Here is an 18643-nt window from a genome sequence, read left to right as displayed (position 1 = left end):
GCGCCAATTTCGGTTGGCCGGCCACAGTCCACCGCGCGGACGTTCTCAGCTTCCCCAGAAGCAAGACCTCTGAGCCCGCCAAGAGCTGCCGCACAGGCCTCGGCAGCGATGGCACTGAAGGACTACGCGCTAGAGAAAGGTACGGGTCTACAAGCCTGGGAGGGCGTCCTGCGCGGGGAGCCTCCCGGGGAACACCTGTTGATGTGAGCTGGGGTCTTCGAGGACCGGGGTCAGCGGGTTCTGGGGCGCGCGACGCCAGAGGCAGGGTCGGGTTGCGGCCTGGCTAAGGCCCACGGGACCTGGAAGGCGCGCGAGGGGCATCGACGTTGAAGAAAAGGTAGTAATCCCACTTGGGAAAGGTGTTATAGAGTTGGGGGGCTTGGGGGGCGCTACCCGGCTGAGGGCTGCACAGGGAAGAGTCGCGCCGAGGACCTCAGGAGACTCTAAGGGCTCTGGACCCCGGACCCGCTTCCCTCCGCGCTTTTGGATATTCCCAGGTTCCCGCCGCCTCCCCGAGGCGCGCGGAGGCCCCGGGGGCGGGCAAGCCGGGGCCGCTACGTGCCGGGATTGGCCGTTTGAGGCCGCCCTCCGAGCGGAAGTGGAGCCGGGCGGAAGTGGCGCGACGCGGGTGGAGGGAGTGTCGTGTAAACAGTGTCCTTCCGCGTGGCGGCCTCGGAGAGAGCTGCGACCCGGGGGGGCGTGCCTGGGATCCGGGAGCTTCGCTCGGGCCCGGGAAAGGCGGCAGTGGGCTGGGATCGCAGTGGCCCTGGGCGTGCTGGCCAATGGCTGAACTGGCTCCCGCCTCGGGCGGAGGAATCCCGGGCTGTGAAGCGGCTGGAATCCGGGCCCATGTGCTTCTTTGTTTACTAAGAGCGGAAGCGCTGGCGGGAGCGGTGGTGGGGTGCGGGACCTGCCTGGTGGCGGAGGTCTCGGTGAGATAAGGGGCTCGGGGGACCCAAAGAAGGCAGGGGATCATGGGGGTGGAAAGAAAGCTGAGAACCTTGAGGCCGGAGTGTGGGAGGCCAATGGGGAACGGCGCTAGGATTTTAAACTAAAGTAGGGACAGGAATTCCCCTGGGGAATAGATGTTGGATCGCCCTGTGCACTGCCCCGGGCTCTTTATTCTTCGCTGGTTAAAACAGACTGTGCAAAAGAGTTATGCCCACTTTGGGGAGAATTCGGTAGTTTATTTAAATGTTCATATTATTAGTTCATAGGCTGTGTTTTAAGCGAAAATAGGTATCTTAGATTTCTATCAGAGGGATGGGCAGTGATGTGTCTTAAAGTTTATGTTTTATGATTTTACATTTCACGTTACAGAAAAGGTTAAGAAGTTCTTACAAGAGTTCTACCAGGATGATGAACTTGGGAAGAAGCAGTTCAAGTATGGGAACCAGTTGGTAAGTATAAGATTGGGTAAAGGGAATGGGGAAGTGGGGTGCATAAGGAGCCATAAGAAGTAGCTTGGCTGGTTTTATTAAAGAGGTAATAATTAGAGGGTTTGGGGGCTGAGAAGCAAGTATCTCTCTAAGTGGTGCTGTGTTCCCCCCTGTGGATGCCCAGAGCCTGTGCTGAGTTCTCAGTAATGTATCTTCACATATGAACACTGGTGCACAAGGTGAATGTGGCTTTGAGGTGTTTCTGTCTCTTTCTCACCTGAGGTTCGGCTGGCTCATCGGGAACAAGTGGCTCTGTATGTGGACCTGGACGACGTAGCCGAGGATGACCCCGAGTTGGTGGACTCAATTTGTGAGAATGCCAGGCGCTACGCAAAGCTCTTTGCCGATTCCGTACAAGAGCTGCTGCCTCAGTACAAGGAGAGGGAAGTGAGTGGCTAGAGAACAATGGCAAACAAAGGGAAAGGCATTTAAGCTTCTGTAGAGAGGCTGGTCAGATACTGATGTTTTCTGAGCAGGCAGAAAGAAGGGGCATTTCAGTCTGGTGTTCTCTGCACTCTCCTTTCCCCATCCTGTTGCTCGTTTATTTATTTATTTGTTTATTTTGTCCTCCTTTAGGTGGTAAATAAAGATGTCCTGGACGTTTACATTGAGCATCGGCTGATGATGGAGCAGCGGAGTCGGGACCCTGGAACAGCCCGAAGCCCCCAGAACCAGTACCCTGCTGAACTCATGCGCAGATTGTGAGTGGTCTCTGTTTGGAAGTATGTAGGGATTGGTTCTCCAGGATCTTGTTTGTGACTGTTTTCTCCCCTTAGTGAGCTGTATTTTCAAGGCCCAAGTAGCAACAAGCCTCGTGTGATCCGGGAAGTGCGGGCTGACTCTGTGGGGAAATTGGTGACTGTGCGTGGAATTGTCACTCGTGTCTCTGAAGTCAAACCCAAGATGGTGGTGGCCACTTACACTTGTGACCAGTGTGGGGCAGAGACCTACCAGCCGGTACGTGTGGAGCAAGGAGCAGGAAAGCCCTTACCCATTAGTCGTTTTGTAGAGATTAATTTGATCCCGTGATGCCTATCATTTTCTTTGCTTGTAAAAGTTGCCTGTGTGTTTGCCTTTCATTGTTGGGTATGTAATGGTCTTTCTACCTATTTCTTGGGTGTTTGTTGTTGACCCAGAGTTAAGTTCAAAGGGTTCTTGACACTTCCAAGATGTCTGCCATGAAGAGAAAATGTGATTCAAGGAACCGACCGACCCAATGGGGCTCTTTTGCTTCTGACTTCCTTTTGCTGCTTCTGTTCTCACATCCTAGATCCAGTCTCCAACTTTCATGCCTCTGATCATGTGCCCAAGCCAGGAGTGCCAAACCAACCGCTCAGGAGGGCGGCTGTATCTGCAGACACGGGGCTCCAAATTCATCAAATTCCAGGAGATGAAGATGCAAGAACATGTGAGTTTGGGGTACGTGGCCCTGGGCAGGTGGATTGGGAGTCCACTTGAATCCTGTAGTCACTTGTGGAGTGGCAGGAAGAAAGAAGAACGAAAGAGGGAAGTGCAGGAGGGAGGTGGAACTAGAATTTCTGAGAGCCTTGGGAAGGGGAAACTCAGTAGCCCTCCTGTGGGCTTGTCTGTGACTAGGCAGCCTGGGAGCCTTTGAGTGGGATGCCTAGGGAGGGAAGGTTGGGTCCTCGTCCATTTCTCCTGGCCTTATGTGCCTTTCCCTCCCCTAGAGTGATCAAGTGCCCGTGGGAAACATCCCTCGTAGTATCACGGTGCTGGTAGAAGGAGAGAACACGAGAATTGCCCAGCCTGGAGACCACGTCAGCGTCACTGGTATCTTCTTGCCAATCCTGCGCACTGGGTTCCGACAGGTGGTACAGGTAAGGAAGAGTTTGACATGAGGATCGTCCCCTTTTCCCTCACCTACTCATTCTACTCGCACAGAGAAAAGTGGGCAGCAAAACCCCAAACAGAACCCAGGGATTTGTCAAGAAATCGTTAGGGAATCCAGTGATGGGCAAGTTGAAGGGATTGCATCTGTATCCTGGCATTTTCCTGCCCAAGGGTTTACTCTCAGAAACCTACCTGGAAGCCCATCGGATTGTGAAGATGAACAAGAGTGAGGATGATGAGTCTGGGGCTGGAGAGCTCAGCAGGGAGGAGCTGAGGCAGATTGCAGGTGAGGGGCAGGGGAGATAGAGGAAATTCCATTTACATCCTAGCCCCCTTTTCCCCCAAAAAATACAACCTTAACTTCTCTACAGAAGAGGATTTCTACGAAAAGCTGGCAGCTTCAATCGCCCCAGAAATATATGGGCACGAAGATGTGAAGAAGGCACTGCTGCTTCTGCTAGTGGGGGGTGTGGACCAGTCTCCTCGAGGCATGAAGATCCGGGGTAAGAAGGAAAAAGGGAGAGGCTCGGGGGGATGAAGTCATTTAGGAGGGAAAAAGGATGACAAGTGTCTCTGTAGGTCAGAGTATAAGAGTGGACATCTTGCCTTCATGGACACAGGGAGGGCTTAGAAGTAATGCTGGGTGTTAGAGGGAGGCAGAACTCAAAATTGCTCTGTTGTTGTCTAAGTATTGGGAGAAGAGTCATTCCAGGGCTGCCTTCCCTTCCTCCAGGCAACATCAACATCTGTCTGATGGGGGATCCTGGTGTGGCCAAGTCTCAACTCCTGTCGTACATTGATCGGCTGGCCCCCCGCAGTAAGTAGTTGGGCCTTGGGAGAGGTGAACATAGTGACAGATAGGGCCACAGTGTTTATTCAAAAAATGGGGGTGCATGGTGGCTCACACTTGTAACCCCAATGCTCTGAGAGGCTGAGGCGGAAGGATCGTTTGAGACCAGGCTGGTCTACTAAAAAGTTTGTTTGTTTGGGTATTTTTTTTGTTTGTTTCCTTTTTTTGAGACGGAGTCTCAGTCACCCAGGCTGGAGTGCAATGGCGTGGTTTCGGCTCACTGCAACCTCTGCCTCTCAGGTTCAAGCGATTCTCCCTTCTCAGCCTCCTGAGTAGCTGGGACTACAGACACGTGCCACCACACTTGGCTAATTTTTGTACTTTTAGTAGAGATGGGGCTTTACTATGTTGGGCAGGCTGGTCTCGAACTCCTGACCTCATGATCTGCCTGCCTTGGCCTCTACCAAAGTGCTGGGATTACAGGTGTGAGCCACTGCGCCTGGCCTCTACTAAAAAGTTTTAAAAATTAGTTGGGTGTGGTAGTGAGTGCCTATAGTCTCAGCTACTTGGGAGGCTGAGGCTGGAGGATGGCTTGAGCCCAGGAGCCAAGGTGTCAGTGAGCCACAGTTGTGCTCTGAAGAGAACCGGTGGGAGGGGAAGGGGAACGTTGCCAGCGCCCCACAGATCCTCGGGCGTCTCAAGAAGGCCTGGGGGAGGCAGTGGAATGATCCCAGCACAGGCCTTGCCTCCCTGGCCCATTTATTGTCCTTTGTTTGTTCCCCTTCTTGTTCTTTCTCTCTTATGGTTCCTTATTTCTTCTCTTCCAGGCCAGTACACAACAGGCCGGGGCTCCTCGGGAGTGGGGCTTACGGCAGCTGTGCTGAGAGACTCCGTGAGTGGAGAACTGACTTTAGAGGGTGGGGCTCTGGTGCTGGCTGACCAGGGCGTGTGCTGCATTGATGAGTTCGACAAAATGGCCGAGGCCGACCGCACAGCCATCCACGAGGTCATGGAGCAGCAGACCATCTCCATTGCCAAGGCCGGCATCCTTACTACACTCAATGCCCGCTGCTCCATCCTGGCTGCCGCCAACCCTGCCTATGGGCGCTACAACCCCCGCCGCAGCCTGGAGCAGAACATACAGCTGCCTGCCGCGCTGCTCTCCCGGTTTGACCTCCTCTGGCTGATTCAGGACCGGCCTGACCGAGACAATGACCTACGGTGAATGGAGCTCAACACCCAAAGAGAGGTCCCCTGTAATGATCTATAGGGAGGAGGGGAGGTGAATCAAAACAAATACCGTGCTCCTGGAAACCCCAAAGCCTCCCCCTTGCATCAGGGGCTGGTCCACGGTTCTCGGGGAAATGGTGGGTTGGGGCTGAAATGCTGATGAGGATTTTCAGGAAAGCGTGTCCCTCCTATACTGTAAGGAAGTGGCAGAGTCAAGGGAGGGACACCTAAGAGGACATGGGTGTGTAGCCCTAAAAAGGATGTTCCTCCTGGCCTCCCCTCTATCCAGGTTGGCCCAGCACATCACCTATGTGCACCAGCACAGCCGGCAGCCCCCCTCCCAGTTCGAACCTCTGGACATGAAGCTCATGAGGTAGGAGAGCTGGGTGCAGACGGGCAAACGTTGAGTGGGCCATGCGAGCCTCCTGAAAAAGTGCTTAATCTTAGCGTGTGTTTTTCACACCACCACTTCCCGCTTCGGACATGACCAAAGCCTGAGATCAGCTTTTAAGTGGAAAATTCCACACTTTATACAATAGGGACATGGGAAACTTTCCTACACAATTTTTTTTTTTTTTTTTTTTTTTTTTTGAGACAAAGTCTTGTTCTGTCGCCAGGCTGGAGTGTAGTGGCGTAATCTCAGCTCACTGCAACCTCTCCCTCCCAGGTTCAAGCGATTCCCCTGCCTCAGCCTCCTGAATAGCTGGGATTACAGGTGCACGCCATCACGCCCAGCTAATTTTTTGTGTTTTAGTAGAGAGCGGTTTCACCATGTTGGCCAGGATGGTCTTAATCTCCTGACCTAGTGATCTGCCCGCCTCTGCCTCCCAAAGCGCTGGGATTACAGGTATGAGCCACTGTGCCTGGCCCACAAAAATATTTTTAATAAAATTGTGTTCAGGTTATATGTGTCGGTTGTATATGAAATACAGGTGAATTCCATGTTTAGACTGGAGTCCTATCCCCAAGCTATCCCATTATGTATGTGCAAATACTCCAAAATCTGAAGTCTAAAACACCTGCTCCCAGGCATTCTGGATACTCAGCCTCTATCGCTATTTTTCCACGAGCCTCCAGTGTTCCCTCAGGTTTTTACTCCCTTTTAAATATTCTGTAAACTATTCTCTTTAAATATATCTGTTTTGCTGTGTCATGCGCTCAGAGGAGGGGTCTGGATCATCTATTACTGACAGATGGATTTGTCTTACCCTTACAAAGGCCATTTCCCCCCCCCCCAAAAAAAAAGGAAATAACTTGGGAGGGTCCTCGGGGGCTATATGTTTGGTGAAATCCATCAGTGATATTCAAGCCAAGCAAATACCCACTAATTTGTTTTTTTCCACTTAAAGTTCCTGGAGGGGACCATGTTAAATGGGGAGCCCTGGTGCAGAAAACAACATGGGCTCATATTCACTCCCTTCCCCATCTCCCTCTTCTGCTTCCCCATGAACCTTCCCCCACAGGCGTTACATAGCCATGTGCCGCGAGAAGCAGCCCACAGTGCCAGAGTCTCTGGCTGACTACATCACGGCAGCGTATGTGGAGATGAGGCGAGAGGCTTGGGCTAGTAAGGATGCCACCTACACTTCCGCTCGGACCCTGCTGGCTATCCTGCGCCTTTCCACTGCTCTGGTAAGTGCCCAAACTGCTGGAGGACCATCTGTTTTGACCCTTAAAGTGGCAGCTCCTTACCATGCTCTCATCGCCGAGTCCCTCCCGCTCCAGCCCTGCTGGGGCTAAAGTGCTGACAGTGCAGATAGTGGTCCTCTCCGTGCTACCGCACTGTGGGTACTTGCTGCTCCAGCAGGGCACGCACAGCGTCCGTGGAGGGAAAGACCTTTTCCCCACTTGTTAACCTTCACTGAGCGGGTGGTTGGGATCTGTTTCACTCCATGTCCTAGATCCTGTGCTACAGACCTTCCTTTCTGTCCTCCCGTCTTGGACCTCAGTCCTGGGGGCTCCAAAGTGCTGTTCGTGCAGGTAGTGTGATTAACCGACCTACTGCTGAGCTAGCACTTCCCGAGCCCCCAGGACACGTTCTCTCTGCCAGTTGTCTTGGCTGAGCTCCCCAAGCTCCATCTGTCATGCTGGGGAGCCCAGTGGAGTTCAAAAGGGTCTGGTCTCCCTCACAGGACAGCTGAACTCCGGGACTGGCCAGTGTTGAGAGGCGGAGACTTGGGCAATTGCTGGACGCTGCCCTGGGCATTGCACTTGTCTCGGTCTGACAGTGCCGGCCCAACACTGCGGATGCTGGGGGGGGTGGGGGGCTCCTCTCCTGTTTTGTGAGTAGGCAACCCATGGGCTGCCCAGCCTTAAAGCCAGAACAAGGGTGTTCCCTGACCTTGTTCCACTGCCCTCCTCCCGTTCCCATCTGTCCCCTACCTTCCCCTTAGGCGCGTCTGCGAATGGTGGACGTGGTGGAGAAGGAAGATGTGAATGAAGCCATCAGGCTAATGGAGATGTCAAAGGACTCTCTTCTGGGAGACAAGGGGCAGACAGCTAGGTGAGTGGTTTAGTGAAGGACAAAGCTGAGTCACTTTGGCTTTTGTGTCCATGTGTCTGAGGCTGGCCTCAATTCTAACACTGACCATCATTGTTCTCTGTTGATGTCGAGCATTCCTGTTTGTCCCCTGACCTTACACACCTACTCATTTCCTTCAGGGCTCAGAGACCAGCAGATGTGGTATTTGCCACCATCCGTGAACTGGTCTCAGGGGGCCGAAGCGTCCGGTTCTCTGAGGCAGAGCAGCGCTGCATATCTCGCGGCTTTACACCCGCCCAGTTCCAGGTGGCTCTGGATGAATACGAGGAGCTCAATGTCTGGCAGGTCAATGCTTCCCGGACACGGATCACTTTTGTCTGATTCCAGCGTGCTTGCAAGCCTGGGGTCCTCTTGTTCCCTGCTGGCCCGCCCCTTGGGAAGGGGCAGTGATGCCCTTGAGGGGAAGGAGGAGCCCCTCTTTCTCCTATGCTGCACTTATTCCTTCTGCTAATAAAGTGTTTGTAGATTGCCACCTTCTAGCCTGGGCCTTTCATTAAAACAGGGTATTGTGTGTTTTTTAGATTCCTACTTGTTCCTTTTTTATGCTCCTATTTCATCCACTCAGTAAATTGTCTGAGTAAGCTGCATCTCCCTGCCAGGCCCCAGTATAGATGCTGGGGATGTGGCAAAGACTAAGTGGTCCCTGCTGTTTGGAGATACTTGAGCTGGGGCTCCACTTTTTGAGCCCCCCGACTCCCTTATTTAGTCTTACACTGCCTGTGTGCCAGTCAGGCTCTGGGGATACGGCGCCAGTATGAAATGCAGGGTCTCTTGGTTTTTCCCCTTTTCTAGCAGACAGGTCATTACTTAACCACTTAGTTCCCAACTCCCACTCTAAAGCTCTGGTTAGCGGGTGATGAAAATCGGCACAAGTGATCACATACAGCAATCCTGACCTGTAGACCACTTCCTAGCTGCCTCTCCAAAATATGTAGTAAACGGTCATTGAGAAACTCCCTCCTGGTAATTCACAATGCCCACAGGATCAAGGCTTGGACTTGTTTCTAATAAAAATCTGCTTACTATCTCTTGTTTTATGCATGTGTGAAAAGTTAATTTCGCTCGGGAAAGTAGTCAGTTGTCATGTTTATAGGGCTGGGCTATGTATAAGATGTCGTCAAGAGTGACATTAAAGTGTAGAACAGAGACCGCTTAGGTGGAAGCAGGCAGCCTTGGATGCTAACGACAGTCCATGTGACTGACACGGGGTCACTTGAAACGGCAGTGCCTCCCTCATGGAAAAGCATCAGAAGGGCTTGTGAGCAAGGCTCACGATGAACCTCGATGAACATCCAAGTTGACAAACCAGTGTGGTGCCTAACAGAGAGGACAGAGCCACCAGCAGGGGTGCTCGGGGGCTGCTCCCCTTTATTATTAATGACAGCGGTTTCTCTCAAGTGTAGCGCCCTCCCCTTTGGGACAGTTGCCTGACCCCTGTCCATCAGCCCTTCAAGTACCCTCCTCAGAAGAAGAGCCCGCGCATTCGCCTGCCGATGCCTTGTCGATCATAGAGGACGTTGAACTTGTTCACAAACTGGTTCATGGTGTTGCACGTTTTCGTGATGGTGCCGAGGTAGGCCATGAGCCCCACGTCGTTGCATTGCTGGGAGGGAACAGAAAGGACAAATTCCTCAGGGGATCCCTCGTGGCATGCCCAGGGAACAACAGTCCCCGGTCCTCCACGTGAAAGTGACAGCATGAGCCCCACCTCCCCATCCAGGTTTTAAACTCACATCATAAAAATCTGTCTTGAACTTGTCTGTGCTGAGCACCGGGAGGCAGTGACACAGAGCATAGGCCTCCCGCAGGATCTCATGATTAAAGGGGACCTCTCCTAAAGGCACAAAAAGAGGCTGCATTAGTTTGGATGCTGTCACTTCCCCAGGAGGGAGAGGAAGAATGCCAGGGAAGTGCCCAAGGAAGCCCCTGTCCTACCCGCTTCAGAGGCCTTGACGTACTCCAAGATGAGCTTGACGCGGCTGTGCAGCATCTTGATGGCGCTGTGCTGTGCTATCAGGTGTTCAGCCACTGCAAAGGGACGAGGACAGGAGGAGGTTGAGACGGGATGTGGCCACACCTTCCAACCCCACTTCCAAGTAATCCCCTCCATTACCAGTGGAGTTCTCTCCACTGCCTGTTGCTGTCATTCGGGCTACGTGGTCTACACCAATGCGTTCCGCTTCCTCTGTGGCCAGAGTGTAGGTCAGCTCAGCAAACAGCATTGTGGCCTACAAGGCAAGGTAACCCACAAAGGGAGAATCAAAAGCAGGAAAGAGGCCAAAAGCAGGATCTGAGGGTTCAAGGGTAGGGTATTACCTCTCCATTGATTATATCGATGACAGACTCAAAAACGCTGACAGGAAGCTGTGAAGGAGATGGAGAAACCTGAACACTATATGCCAACATTTGGACGAGCTGCTTTCACCCATTTCCTCTCATCTCATCTTCCCAAGAAACCAGTGAAGTAGGGATTACCTCCCTTCACAGTTTGGAGATGAAATGACTAAGACAGAGTTACAGCTGGTAAGTGGCACCTGGCATTCCCCAATAGAAGAGTATCACACAGTAAAAGGCAACAGTGACAATCACGACAGAGTAGGCATGGGGTATTACTCACATCTGTGTGCTTGGTCATAGGGTTCAACTTCAGAAAGAGGGGGCTCTCAATGATCTCACACACCTGGAAGAGAGGGACAATGCACAGAAGTCAGTGACCCCCACCTTTCTCCTTCCCCTCATTCTCCATTCTCTGCCCCAGCATGCACAGGTGTGAGCATGTATACCTGCTTATGGACGTGGATGTCCGAGGGGTCAGGTGGCCCCCCTGTGGTATACCAACCCAGAAACTCCAGCTCCTTGAACACCTGTTTAACTGGAGGGGAAAGGGCCAGAACACACAGTAATTCTTTTTTTTTTTTTTTTTTTTTTTTTGAGTCTTGCTCTGTTGCCTAGGCTAGAGTGCAGTGGCACGATCTTGGCTCACCACAACCTCTGCCTCCCAGGTTCAAGCAATTCTGCCTCAGCCTCCCGAGTAGCTGGGACTTCAGGCACGCACCACCATGCCAGGCTAATTTTTGTATTTTCAGTAGAGATGGGGTTTCACTATGTTTGCCAGGCTGGTCTGTAACTCCTGACCTCATGATCCACCCGCCTCGGCCTCCCAAAGTGCTGGGATTATAGGCCTGATTCACTGCGTCCGGCCTGACATAGTCCTTTAAACCATCCTTCCTCAATGTGAAACTCCTGGTGTATTTTCACCAGCTTCTCCTCCTTTCTCAAATCCTGGCTCAGTTTAGAATAATTACTCCCTTCTATCCTGTCTTCTCTCATCCTTTACTTTCTTTTTGAGAAAGAACTCTGAACGTGTTCTTTTTCTGAGATCTCTCCAGCTACTCTCTTCACTTTTTCTCCTCTGTTCTTGGCGTCCTCTCGGGTTTCTTTCCAACCCTCTCCATCTTCCCCACCTTGCACATTTTTTTTAACTCCCACTCCTCTTCCCCACATCTATTCCACTCTCACACTGCTCCTCCTTGGTGTAATAATATTCCTTGTCAATTATAATCTTCTCTTCCACGGTGTGGGACAGCAGCTCAAAGGAGTTCATCACCTCGATATTTCGGCCCTCCTGCTTGCCAATCAAAGCCCCAATCACTGGGAAAGAGAATGACATGGAAAAGGTAACGTTAAAGAGACTTCTATGACCTGAGGGTCTGAGATGAGTGGGAACCAAGTATTGGGGAAACGATGATTTGGGGGAGGGGAATTGGATCTAGTAAAGGAAGGGGAAAAGACCACTGTCTGGGGGAGGTGAGCAAGGAGAGGAGACTGGAGTCTATGCCCAACACTCACCCTGCACAGGCCGCCCCTCCTGGGAGCGCATGCGGATCCAGTGGTCGGAGATGTTGAGAATGACAAGGGGATGGAGAGCGACGGAAACACTCCCAGTCACTCCGGAGGCCATCACGCTGGGAACTACTAAGGGTGGAGGGAAAGAGAGAGGGTGAGAGTCCGGGCCCCACGTTCTTCCCTGAAGATAGCAGTGGGGGACGACGGAGCCCGGGCCACACTTTTCCTCCCGCAACTTATCCCAGAGAAAGATGTTGCTGCTCCGCCCTCCTCCCTTCTCCCGGGAGCACAGCAAGGCCTCAACGCACCCCTGAAGGAGGTCTCCGGAAGCCGCCCGCGCACGGCCCGTTACCTGCTGCATCCACCTCCATCCCGCTGCTCCCTCCGGTCCCGTTTGTAGCTGCACCCGCCGCCGCCGCCATTTTCCCCGCGCCCGCCAGCCTCGGCCCCGCCCCCTTCCTTCCCGGCTTCCGTAAGGCGAGCAGCGCATGTTCTGTGTCTCCGCGGCAAGCGGCGGGCCTGGCGTCCGGGGAGCAGGCAGTTCCCGGGTCGCGGCGGGCGGCACTCGGTGCGGGGAAGCCCGACGCCCTCTGGGCCTCGGTGCCTGCCGGTTTTCCCAGACCCTGTCCCCGCCTGTCGCCTGCGGGTGACCTTGGACAAATTAGTTAACGATTTGATTGATCGTCCTCGTCTGTAAAATTGGGATAAGAACTCCTAGTTCTTAAGGCTGTTGCAGAATGAATGACATGTCGTGTTATTTCCCTCACAATAAAATCCAGACAACTAACCACAGCCTGCAAGGCCCTGCCTGATCTGGCCCCGGTCTGGCCTCTACTTTTCTAGCCCTTGATCTTCAGGCTACAGCTGCACTGGCCCTCATGTCTGGTGGTGGTGGTTTGTTTTGTTTTGTTTGAGACAGGGTCTCGCTCTGTCGCCCAGGCTGAAGTGCAGTGGCCTGATATCAGCTGACTGCACCCTCAAACTCTCAGGCTCAAGTGATCCTCCCATTTCAGCCTCCCGAGTAGCTGGGATTACAGGTGCACCCCACCACACCCAGCTAATTTTATTATTATTTTTTTATTTTGATAGAGACAGGAGTCTCACTAGGTTGTCCAGGCTGGTCTCCAACTCCCTGACAGAAGCGATCCTCCATCCTTGGCCTCCCAAAGCACTGGGATTACAGGCATGAGCCACCACACCCAGCTCTCCGTGTCTGCTTTCCACATGCCTCACTCTCGCATTCAGGAGCCTGTGTTTCCTTCTCTTGTTCATCGTGGTATCCCCTGTGACCAACACGGTACCTAACACATTGGTGCCTAGATACTTTTTGAGTGAATGAAGGAATAATTTGGGATGGAATCTGGTGTTGAGTTGCTCCATCTTGTGAAAGTTGCAGATACCAGGACAAAAATCACATTGTCAAGTCCAAACAAATTGGAGTCATGAGAACACCAAGCAGAAGGGCTCATGCTTGCATGTCTGATATAGGGACTGTCTCAAGGACTTTCGAAAATAACCCCACAAGGCCAGGCATGGTGGCTCACACCTGTAATCCAAGCACTTTGGGAGGCCGAGGCTGGCCAATCACTTGAGGTCAGGAGTTTGAGACCAGCCTGGCCAACATGGTGAAACCCTGTCTCTACTGAAAATACAAAAATTAGCCGGACGTGGTGGCATGTGCCTGTAGTCCCAGCTACTCGGGAGACTGAGGCAGAAGAATTGATTGAACCTGGGAGGGAGAGGCTGCAGTGAGCTGAGATCGCACCACTGCACTCCAGCCTGGGCGAGACAGAGTGAGACTCCGTCTCAAAAATAAATAAATAAATAAATAAATAAATAAATAAATAAATAAATAAAATAACTCCACAAGGCCAGGCATGGTGACTCACACCTGTAATCCCAGCACGTTGGGAGGCCAAGGTGGGAGGATCACTTGAACCCAGGAGTTTGAGACCGGCCTTGGCAACATGGTGAGACCTTGTTTCTACAAAAAATGAAAACAAAATTAGCTGGGTATGGTGGGGGCATGCTGAAGAAATTTATGCTTGGGAACTGAGGCAAAACTCCCTTCCTTTTTGTTCCCAGATAGCTGTAATTCCACAACCCTGTGTCATAGCCTCATACATAAGCCAGGTTCCTACAATGGCAAAGGGCATATACCTCCCTAGATGGTCTCCCTCACAAATTGCTTGCCAGGAAATTCCTCATTAGCCTCTAAATCTTTCAGCATAAACACTCCCCCTATAAACCAGCCCTAATCCGAGTTCTGTGAAATCTCATACTGACAATGTTGATTACAAGCTCATCTTCCCAATTATAGAACAAGGAAGAGACCAGGAATCATCCCTCCACCTATCATGAGACAGATGCATAATTGACTTTTTCCTCCACTCCCTCTTTTCAAATGTTTATTGTATCTTACATAAAATGTAGATTTACCAAACACTAATGAGAACCTCACAAAAAAAGTAACCATTTGCAGCAGGGTGCGGTGGCTCATGCCTGTAATCCTAGCACTTTGGGAGGCAAGTGCATCACTTGAGGCCAGGAGTTCAAGACCAGCTGGCCAACATGGTGAAACCCCATCTCTACTAAAAATACAAAAATTAGCCGGGTGTGGTGGTGCCCACCTGTAATCTCAGCTACTCAGGAGACTGAGGTGGGAGAATCGCTTGAGCCTGGGAGGTGGAGATTGCAGTGAGCTGAGATGGACCCACTGGACTCCAGCCTGGGCAACACAGTGAGACTCTATTTCAAAAAATAAAGTAAAATAACCATTTGCTGGACTGGGCTCAGTGGCTCATGCCTGTAATCTCAGCACTTTGGGAGGCCGAAGTGGACAGATCACGAGATCAGGAGATCGAGACTGTCCTGGCTAACACGGTGAAACTCCATCTCTACCGAAAATACAAAATATTAGCTGAGAGTGGTGGCACGCACCTGTAGTACCAGCTACTTGGGAGGCTGAGGCATGAGAATCGCTTGAACCTGGGAGGCAGAGGTTGCAGTGAGCTGAGATCGCGCCACTGCACTCCAGCCTGGCGACAGAGCGAGACCCTGTCTCAAGAAAAACAAAACAAAACAAAACCAAAAACATTTGCCTCACTGCCTCTCCTTCTGCTTTATTTTCCTCTTGCATGCTTTCTTCCCTTAAGTACTGAGTTCCTGGCCAGGCGCAGTGGCTCATGCCTGTAATCTCAGCACTTTGGGAGGCCAAGGTGGGTGAATCACCTGAAGTCAGGAGTTCAAGACCAGCCTGGTTTCGACCAGTAGAGATGGTGAAACCCTGTCTCTATTAAAAATGCAAAAATTAGCCAGGCACAGTGGTGCATGCCTGTAATCCCAGCTACTGGAGAGGCTGAGGCAGGAGAATCACTTGAACCTGCTAGGCAGAGGTTGCAGTGAGCTGAGATCGCGCCACCACACTCCAGCCTGGGTGACAGAGCAAGATGCTCTCTCATAAAAACCCCCAAAATTCACATCTGGCAAGCCTAGGCTGCTCCACCCCCTCCTTACCCCTAAGCCTAAGCGAGTTGCACACACTGCTCCTCCTGCCTTCCCTACAAAAAGGGGTACAGACATGTAGAAAGAGCCAGACAGACTCTGGCTCTAGATGTCTGTATACCCACCCACAGTGTAAGCTCCTAGAAAGCAGGTAGAGAACTGTGTTATGACCCTGAACAGCCCCGTATGGTGACAGTTGTAACTTTTTTTTTTTTTTTCTTGACGGAGTCTCGCTCTGTCGCCTGGGCTGGAGTGCAGTGGCCGGATCTCAGCTCACTGCAAGCTCCGCCTCCCGGGTTTACGCCATTCTCCTGCCTCAGCCTCCCGAATAGCTGGGACTACAGGCGCCCGCCACCTCGCCCGGCTATTTTTTTGTATTTTTTAGTAGAGACGGGGTTTCACCGTGTTAGCCAGGATGGTCTCGATCTCCTGACCTCGTGATCCACCCGTCTCGGCCTCCCAAAGTGCTGGGATTACAGGCTTGAGCTACCGCGCCCGGCTGATAGTTGTAACTTACAGGGAAATTATGCAATCTCTCCATTTAGGAGCCTGGATGAAGGCAAGTTGAAGGGGCCGGCAACCCTCAGTGGAACAGACTTGAGAAATCCTGCAGGAAGAGGGGTCTTCTGGCCAAAGGGAAGTTAAAAAAGAATTTATCTTATTCTAGTCCCCAGCGATAAACCAACCAGGTCTGGACAAACTGAGAGGGTTGTCAAAGAAAAGTACATAAGGCCTTGTTTCTGTTTGGAAAAACGAGGTCAGAAAAATGTATCTCTTTCGGGAGATGTTGGCTCACTGCAACCTCCACCTCCTGGGTTCAAGTGATGATTCTCGTGCCTCAGCCTCCCAAGTAGCTGAGATATCAGGCTTGCGCCACCACACCGGGCCAATTTTTGTATTTTTAGGAGAGACCGGTTTTCAGCATGTTGGCTAGTCTGTTCTCAGACTCCTGGCCTCAACTGATCTGCCTGCCTGGGCCTCCTAAAGTGCTAGGATTACAGGCGTGAGCCACCATGCCTGGCCAAAAAAATGTATCTCTTTAAAGAACGCTAGGCAGCTTCCAAGGAGCATAGTGCTTCTCGGCTAGATTAAAGGTTAAAATAAAAACAAGATGAGAATTATTCTAGGGTTAGTAAAGTTGATAGTTTGCACTGCTCTCCTTTGCCTTGTTGTTTCTACTGCTTTTGAAACATTGTTCAGATAATTATACAGCTCATAAAACAGCCATTATTGTGGAATTTAAAGATGACTCTGACATCGAATCAGTTGATTGTGTGCGTTTCAGAACTAAGTTCGCTAAACGTTTCTTTTTTTCGTTTTTGTTTTGTTTTGTGTTTGTTGTTGTTGTTTTTGAGACAGAGTCTTGCTGCACCCAGGCTGGAGTGCAGTGTTACAATCACAGTTCAGTGCAGCCTCAACCTCCTGAACTCAAGTGACTGTCCCATCTCAGCCTCCCGAGTAGTTGGGACTACAAATGTGTGCCACCACGCCAGGCTAAAGTTTGTATTTTTTGTAGAGACAGAGTTTCGCCATGTTTGTTTGTGTCAAAACAAACAAACCAAAAAAATTTCTGCACCCCAAAACGAAAAACAAACAAAAAGCAAGTGCCCCTTTTTGGTATGGGTCAGTGGTTATCTATCCACCTGTCAGTCATTAATTTAACAAATATTTGGGAGTGCCTACCAGGCAGCAGGTACATCACTGAACAAAACAAAGTCCTGACCTCATGGAGCTTATACTCTAGTTGTGGGAAACAGGCCATAAACATACTTATATATGTGTGTGTGTGTATATATATATATATATAGAGAGAGAGAGAGAGAGAGACAGAGAGAGACAGAGAGAGAGAGAGAGAGAGAGATGGAGTATCGCTTTGTTGCTCCCAGGCTGGAGTGCAGTGGTGCAATCTCAGCTGACTGCAACCTCCACCTCCCGGGTTCAAGCTATTTTGCCACCTCAGTCTCCCAAGTAGCTGGGATTACAGGTGCCCACCACCACTCCCAGCTAATTTTTGTTTTTGTATTTTTAATAGAGGCAGGTTTTCACCATGTTGGCCAGGCTGGTCTCAAACTCCTGACCTCAGGTGACCCATCTGCCTCAGCCTCCCAAAGTGCTGGGATTACAGGCATGAGGCACTGCGCCCGGCCAACAAATTGAATTTTAAAGATTGAGTTGGCTTTATTAGGGATTCATGAACTGGCAGCACCCAGTCTACAAAACAGAAAGGAAGCCAGGTGTGATGGTGGGTGCCTGTGGTCCCAGCTACTCTGGAGGCTGAGAAGGGAGGATCGCTTGAGTCCAGGAGGTTGAAGCTGTAGTGAGGTAGGATCATGTCACTGCACTTCAGCCTGGGTGACAGAGTGAGACCCTGTCTCTAAAAAAAAACCAAAAAAACAAAAAAACACAAAACTTCATATGTTGAAGAAGGCAGAGGAAAGCATGAACAGGAAAGCATGAACATGATGAGGTGCTTTCCTTCTATTGACAGCTGTTGTGATACCTCAGTTCTTATCTTCTTAGTTTAAAATAATTTAAAGCCAGGTGCAGTGGCTCACACCTGTAATCCCAACACTTTAGGAGGCTGAGGTGGGCAGATCCCTTGAGCTCAGGAGTTTGAGACCAATCTGGGCAACATGGTGAAACCCTGTCTCTACAAAAAAGTAGCTGGGCATGGTGGCATGCATCTGGGGTTCCAGCTACTCAGGAGGCTGAGGTGGGAGGATTGCTTGACCCTGTGAGGTGGAGGTTGCAGTGAGCCAAAATTACAATACTGCACTCCAGCCTGGGTGACAGAGTAAGACCCCCATCTCAAAAGAAAATAAAACATTGAAAGAAACACACAGGAGGCTGGGCGCGGTGGCTCACACCTGTAACCCCAGCACTTTGGGAGGCCGAGGCGGGCAGGTCATTTGAGGTCAGGAGTGCGAGACAAGCCTGACAAACACGGTGAAACCTTGTCTCTACTAAAAATACAAACAAATTAGCTGGATGTGGTGTCACACGCCTCTAGTCCCAGCTACTTGGGAGGCTGAGGCATGAGAATCGCTTGAACCCAGGAGGCGGAGGTTGCAGTGAGCCAAGATCACGCCACTCCACTCCAGCCTGGGTGACAAGAGCGAGACTCTGTCTCAACAACAACAACAACAACAACAAAAAAAAAAAAAAAAAAAAAAAAGAAGAAAGAAAGAAAAAGAAAAAAAAAACATGTCAAGGGAAATCCAGCATAATTTATTGCAAAAGAAAAATAATATCTTGAAAGTTAAGTGCAGAGTAGACAGTACACCCTGAGAGAGAGAGATAGTTCAGGGAAGGCTGCTCCTAAGGATGAAACAGCAAAGGCTGGCTCTAGAGAGACCCCCTTTGTGGGGGGGTCTTACACAATTATTCATAAGGGGGTGGGAGAGGTGTTACTAGTAACCATGTTCTGAGTGGTCCTCTAGG

The 18643-nt window shown here is 51.1% G+C and overlaps 2 protein-coding genes across 4 annotated transcripts; one reads left to right on the top strand and one right to left on the bottom strand.

Annotated features, from left to right (window-relative positions):
* Positions 1–11: 11 nt before the first annotated feature.
* MCM7 (minichromosome maintenance complex component 7) lies at positions 12–8324 on the top strand. Of its 3 annotated transcripts, none has more exons than XM_045389512.2 (15): positions 12–139; positions 1321–1400; positions 1662–1826; positions 2016–2140; positions 2216–2396; positions 2710–2847; positions 3128–3277; positions 3462–3576; positions 3662–3793; positions 4024–4107; positions 4908–5301; positions 5600–5683; positions 6774–6942; positions 7704–7813; positions 7972–8324. In XM_045389512.2, exons 1-15 carry the CDS (start codon positions 109–111, stop codon positions 8171–8173), a joined length of 2160 nt encoding a protein of 719 aa, XP_045245447.1. In that variant the 5' UTR covers positions 12–108; the 3' UTR covers positions 8174–8324. The 3 variants fall into 3 exon arrangements, with proteins under 3 accessions (XP_045245447.1, XP_045245448.1, XP_073890613.1); XM_045389513.3 differs by lacking the exon at positions 12–139 and adding an exon at positions 640–932; XM_074034512.1 differs by lacking the exons at positions 12–139; positions 1321–1400 and adding an exon at positions 1882–1889 and having other exon boundaries at positions 1731–1798.
* Positions 8325–9195: 871 nt separating this feature from the next.
* COPS6 (COP9 signalosome subunit 6) lies at positions 9196–12133 on the bottom strand. The gene is made up of 10 exons (XM_005549156.4): positions 12051–12133; positions 11702–11827; positions 11372–11503; positions 10636–10724; positions 10470–10532; positions 10169–10216; positions 9966–10080; positions 9788–9880; positions 9586–9686; positions 9196–9455 (listed from the first exon to the last, which is right to left on the bottom strand). The coding sequence occupies exons 1-10, from the start codon at positions 12118–12120 to the stop codon at positions 9315–9317; spliced, it is 978 nt and encodes a 325-aa protein (XP_005549213.1). The 5' UTR covers positions 12121–12133; the 3' UTR covers positions 9196–9314.
* Positions 12134–18643: the final 6510 nt, after the last annotated feature.

This window comes from Macaca fascicularis, chromosome 3 (assembly GCF_037993035.2).
Source record: "Macaca fascicularis isolate 582-1 chromosome 3, T2T-MFA8v1.1".
Taxonomy (NCBI): domain Eukaryota; kingdom Metazoa; phylum Chordata; class Mammalia; order Primates; family Cercopithecidae; genus Macaca; species Macaca fascicularis.
Note: the sequence above shows the minus strand (reverse complement) of the source record. Positions and strands in the feature narration are given on the sequence as shown.